At 33.3% G+C, this 6,033-nt stretch overlaps 1 protein-coding gene across 1 annotated transcript in view; it reads right to left on the bottom strand.

The window, feature by feature from the left end:
- Nucleotides 1–818: 818 nt before the first annotated feature.
- The window catches only part of LOC136035175 (eukaryotic translation initiation factor 3 subunit G-like), a 46,009-nt gene continuing 40,794 nt past the window's right edge, over nucleotides 819–6,033 (bottom strand). The window contains exons 7-8 of the mRNA XM_065716748.1: nucleotides 3,935–4,059; nucleotides 819–899 (exon numbers count right to left, since the gene is read on the bottom strand). Coding sequence (XP_065572820.1) covers nucleotides 884–899; nucleotides 3,935–4,059 — 141 coding nt within the window. The 3' untranslated portion in view covers nucleotides 819–883. The remainder of the gene's footprint in view (nucleotides 900–3,934; nucleotides 4,060–6,033) is intronic.

Below are 6,033 nucleotides of genomic sequence, written 5' to 3'. Positions count from 1 at the left end.
AAAGAATGCACACTTTAATTTTTCTATTAAAAAAAATATCGTAATATTATAGCTAGTATTTCACAATTCAAAATAAACACTAAAAACCATTTGGTAAGGTTTTTTCAAAGGAAGAATCAAAAAGATAATTTAGATCAAAATGATCGACAGGGGATTAAACATTCGTTGCCTAGCTGATCCTCCCCTGAGAAAAACTTAGTAAACAGCCTTTGACAATACAGACGAAACAGTTGTGTAATTGTAAGTGGAAACATAAGCGTTTCCTTAAGATTCCCTGAGTTCAAAATCTAATACCTTAAGTTTTCATAAGTTTGAAACTTAAATGTTAAATTGGTTAAGCGTTTCCACCTAACACAGAATAATCTGATATTATTTGCGTTTTTCTTTGGCACTTTTAATGTTTGATAGAAAGTAGTAGATCTTGCCCACTAAGACTGTAAGAGCTTTCGTACTGATTCGAAACTGATATTTGAACTGATACTTGATATTTGATACTTGAGAACTGATATTTGATTGATCTCAGACGGTTTGTCCAGACAACGATTTTCGTCTTACACTATCTTAAACTTGTCATTGCGTCATTTTTTATACCTTTGAAGTCAGACAAGAGTTGATATAGCTAGTGGTAGCAGGGTATATGATGTTGTAGTTGGGTTTTGTTTTTTAGGGTTTATGTTCCCTGTGCAATCAGTATGGTGCTTTTTTTTGGCTCTCGTAACAATTTTTAAATATGAGTGGGCTGTTTTTCTGGGCTTCCAGTTTTGGCTCAACAGCTGTCCGACAATAACAATACCCTAAGATAATAAACAAAGTGAAAATGGTGAGCAACTCTTTATTGAACCAATTGTACCGTAAAACAGACATGGAAAATAGAAAGCTTGCTTCACGTCTCCTTGGGCCTAAAAGATTGAAACGAATTAACATATATAACAACAAGAATAAGTTAAAAAAAAGTAAAAAAAATGAAAAAGAAGTAAAAAGCGTAAAATTCAACGCAATTTTCGACTGATTTCAAAAGTGGGATCTGATATTCTTTTTTCGTCTCATCACCCGGATTTTTTTTTTTTTACAAAAGTGATTAATTCAGGTTTTTCATATGAAATATTATACGGCATCTTCATTACTTTATATAATCAAGCTTATCTCGTATTATTTTGATTTTTTATTCAACACGCTTGTAAATCAACCTAATCATAACCTAAATACATCTAGATACAAAAATGTTTTGTCCAAGTTGTTATAGGCCTACTAACATAATTTTTTTTTATTCCTCAGTAAATTTTTCAGGCTTGTCTGCAATTTATTTTTGTTTTTTACAGATCCTTTTTATTAAACATAGCGGAATCTATATATACTTTCTTAGCATAACATTTTATTCCAAAACTAAAAAAAGTAACCACAAGTGTTCCACCATTAATAGTTACGGTATTGCCACCTTATGATAAAGGCTACCTTAACGTGTCTAAAGGTTAACATTAGGAAAAAGGTCTGTTTTGAGTATTCTAATTAAAATAAGAGGCTAAAAAGTCTAATCGTTATTTGTTTTATTTTTGTGTAATCATGAAAAATCAGGATCGGAAATGTGAGGCTTATATGACCAAAAGGCATACTCAGCGAAATTGCAGAAATACTTAAAAGACGATAAAAATAAAATTTTCTAGGAATATTTCATGAATTTATTTCCAAAATTTATTTGTTGCTACTATATTGACTATATTGGCGTAATACAAGCTTATGTAACTTAAATCGTTAATTAATTAGATAATTAAATCATAACCATAAATTTATGTATAAAAATTAACGGAGAATACAATATTTAAAAATCACCAATATATTATCACAACGACCAAACAGTTCTTGGTAACAAGCTGTCAGGAGCGATACGACTCAATAGCAATCGAAACTAAGAAACAGGGACTTGATAACAATAGATACACCAAAAGAATTGAAATTTGATGTTTATTCAAAATATATAAAATTCATCAAGTTTAATGTTACCTATCAAAAGTTACGAGCCAAAACCCTCAAAACATTAAGTATCTTAATGAAAATCACTCTCATCAGATTCAACACGTTAGAGCACCCTTTTGTAGAGGTTTTGATGGGGATGGAATTTCCATGGAATCGGATTTCCTGGTGTTATTTAAAAATTCATCAGAAATTAGATAAAACCAGTTTTTTCTAACGGAAATTAAGGAGCAACATTAAATTTAAACGAACAGAAATTATTACGCATACGGAGGAGGGGGGGGGGGTTGTCCCCTCAATACCTCGCTCTTTATGCTAAACTTTTTTTTCAGAGCTTTAAAAAAGCTTACTATTCTAACTAAGCAGCCCTTGTGTTTCAGGATTCATAATCAAATAATTGAAACGGAAAGTTTAGCTTTAGCGTAAAGAGCGAGGTATTGAGGAGGGGGCAACTCCCCTCATATACATAATAATTTCCGCTCGCTTTAAGTTTTAATGTTGCTCCTTACTTTCAGTTTAAAAAACGCTTTTTAGATTTAGTACCCAAACGAAATAACATTTAAAATCATGGTACCATGACATAAGTTAATTATTATCTACCCCAGAAGGAAGAAATGACACTGGGCAGGAAAAAAAATATTTTGTACAGTACTTTTAAAAGGATATAAATTCCCCCTTCCGATTAAAAAGGGATTTCCCTCTCCTTTCCTAACGGGTCAGATGTGAAGTTTTTGAGCTAGTGAAAATAAGAAAAACAAAATTTGTCAACGCCTTCCACCGCCCTTAGTGTAAAAAGCGAAAGAAAAACAAACAAACAAAAATATTCTACACATACAGCCAGTGTTGTCTTTTTATTGTCTAAGAGTTTTTAACAATAGAAATCTGCTTGATTAAAACATATGATGTAAATTAGCTTAACGCTTCACCAAAGATCGATACATTCATTCTATTAATTAATGGGTGTATTTTTTGTCTCTTATTTCATAACCTTTCTTGTTTTTCTTTATATTTTTCAAATCCTCTTTTTGTTACATGCCCGTCTCGTTTTTTCTTCTTTTTTTTTATTGTCTCAACTCAACTATCTTTTTAATGTTAGTAAGCTTGATAATCTATATATTTATGAAGGATTGTTAGAATTAATAAATTATAATGATAAACTATAATAACTAAATACGATAATCAGGTCTGGCTATAAACAGAATTGCCATTCAGCTAAAATTATGTGGCAGATCCAAAGAAAAAGAAAACTGGAATATAGTGCAAGCTGTGGATTTTATAAGAATGGAAACTGGCGCTGGTGTTGAAAAAGAAAAATCCTCCAAGGCATCTAATGTTTGGCTTTTTTTCCTCTTTTCTAGCTTATGAGGATTCTGTCACCAGTAGACCTATTGGCTTGATGAAGAATAGACTCTATGATCTAACAAACTTTTTCAACGAATTCTAGGCCTATTTCGTGCAAAAAAAAAAAGCGACATATCTAATTTTGCATGATAATGAGTTATTTCGAAATATTTGTCGTAACTGAAAGATTCTACATGCAATTGTATATCTTCTTTTCAGTTCAAGGGTAAACTGAAGGCGAATTGGTGCTTATCCTTGGGTTACACCAAAATCTTGAAACGATGTTTCCACCAGCTCTAAAATTTCTTACTAATAAAACATTTCGGAATCTTTTATTCAAAGTAAACTGCTTTCAAATTTGTTAAACATACAACCAATACCAAGATCAGTCACAAAATACTGCTTTCTAACTTCTTAGGTCTAATTTTTTTGCAATGATGTACACTAATGAATTACTTCGACACGTTGCCGTTGTTTCGATAAAATTGTGCAAGGTGCGTAGATAGTAGCATTTCTTTCTTTCAGTTTAAAGGCTTTTTGAGGGCGTTTTGGGTCGTATCCTTAGTTAGCCCCTAATTTTTGACACAGAATTCCCACTGGAAAAATAACAAAAAAGATAACTTACAATGACCATTCCACCTGTAAGATAAGATGATCATATCCAAAACCATTTAGAGCTCTCAGAGCACGTTCTGCATCCTCTTTTTTCTTGTAGCTCACGAAAGCCAAACCACGAGATTTGCCAGTGGACTGCAAAAAAATTACATTTAAGTATACTGAATTATAATATGCACTAGCAACCTACTAGCTTTCAACCATTTATTTCACTTTAGCCCATGCACTACATGTAACAAGAGAGCTAAGGAGAAGACTTAACGAGTTAAGGAAAAATTTGTATTGAAAATATTGAACAGCTTACAATCAAGGTCGTGTTCAGGGGAGTGGTTAGGAAGTTTGCCCCCCCCCCCCCCCCCTCCCGAAATGTTTGTCTTACTCATAAGAACGTAATAATACCACATTTTGATACGTTAGCAAAGGTCTTATCCTTATATGGTATACAGGAAAAATATATTAGAATGATTTGTGCTATGTACGAGAATAATACTGCTACGGTTGAGGTAGGAAATGAGGTTAGCAACTGGTTTTGTATTAAATCAGGAGTTAAACAGGGCTGTGTTCTATCCCCCTTTATATGGATCATTTTGATGGACTTTGTCTTAAGGAGCACAGGTAAGGCATTTGGAGACTACGGAATCAAATAGGGAGGAAAAACGCTCCTGTACGTAGATTATACTGATGATTTAAGTATATTAGATGAAAGTGTGAGTAAAATGAATGAATTTTTAGAGGTTTTGCAAGTTCAGGATGCTAAAATAGGCTTGAAATTAATGTTAAGAAGACTAAGTCACTAAAGATAAGAATATGTGAAGATGAACAGGTGACATTAGGTAATGAAAAAATTGATCAGGTTGGGAGCTTCAGTTACCTTGGTAGTATTATTAGTAAAGATGGTGGGAGCAGTGAAGATGTTAAAAGTAGAATAGCTAAGGCTCAGGGAGTTTTTTTTCACAGTTAAAAAGGTGTGGAAGAAAAGAAATATAAGTCTGCAAACCAAGACTAGAATATTGGAAGCTACAGTGATGACAGTGGTCAAATATGGCTCTGAAGCATGGGCACTCCGAAAAGCATATGATAATTTACTAGATGTTTTCCAGAGAAATTGCCTACGGATTGTTCTGGGTACCCGGCTGACTGACCGTATTTCAAACAGTAGGTTGTACGAAAAATGTGGTTCAATCCCGCTTTCTAGGACTATAATGAAAGAAAGGTTAAGATGGCTAGGCCACGTTCTGCGGATGAAGGATGACAGATTGCCGAAAATTGTCCTTTTTGGCCAACCGCCTGGGGCTACACGTAAAGCAAGTCGTCCATGTCTGAGCTGGGAGGATGTCATAAATAAAGATATAAAGGAAATGGGAACTTCCTGAGAGGGTGTAAAGAGGGAGGTCTTGAATAGATTAGGCTGAAGGAGGAGCGTGCGTAGCTGTGTTGGCCTCAGGCGGCATGGTGCTGCAGTGAGTTATTAGTAGCAGTAGTAGTATTTTGATACGAGTCAAATCAATAGAGTCATTGAGTCCATCGATACGAGTCAAGTCATTGACTCCATGTCAATGCGTTATTTGTGAAGTTTTGTTCGTGATTTTAATAATTCGTAGTTCGTACGTTTTAATAACATTATTTCTCGTTGACAAACTTTTCTTGTGTTGACCACAAACTAAATATTATAGTTTCTGTTTGTTTTTTATTAAAGGAAACGCTGATTTTGCAATTATTCACGTTTTTAATAGTTTGTGGCTTGGGCGTTGTGTTAGTTTTCCTGCTCGTTGGCAGTTTTCCTTGTTTTGACCATATTTCGATTATTATAGTATCTTTTATTTTTGACCAAAAGAAACCACATTTAAAAGGCCCACGCCTATGAAAGTGTATGTTTTTATAATATACCATTTCATGTGCATTTGATTTGAAAGGCGTATCCAATTGAAATGAACATTTACATTAGATTATTTGGATGTGATACTTAAAAGAAAGTTAACTATTCAAACACCGAATCTAAGCTAAACTTGTCCATTTTCGACGCTATTTTCAATTTGATAGTATATTTTCACTGTAAGCTTAATTTTAAATTTTACTCAATACATATTATACATTAAAGCTCTTTAAAAG

This window comes from Artemia franciscana, chromosome 14 (genome assembly GCF_032884065.1).
Source record: "Artemia franciscana chromosome 14, ASM3288406v1, whole genome shotgun sequence".
NCBI classification, from domain to species: domain Eukaryota; kingdom Metazoa; phylum Arthropoda; class Branchiopoda; order Anostraca; family Artemiidae; genus Artemia; species Artemia franciscana.
The sequence above is the reverse complement of the archived record's forward strand: the minus strand, read 5'-3'. Positions and strand labels throughout refer to the sequence as shown.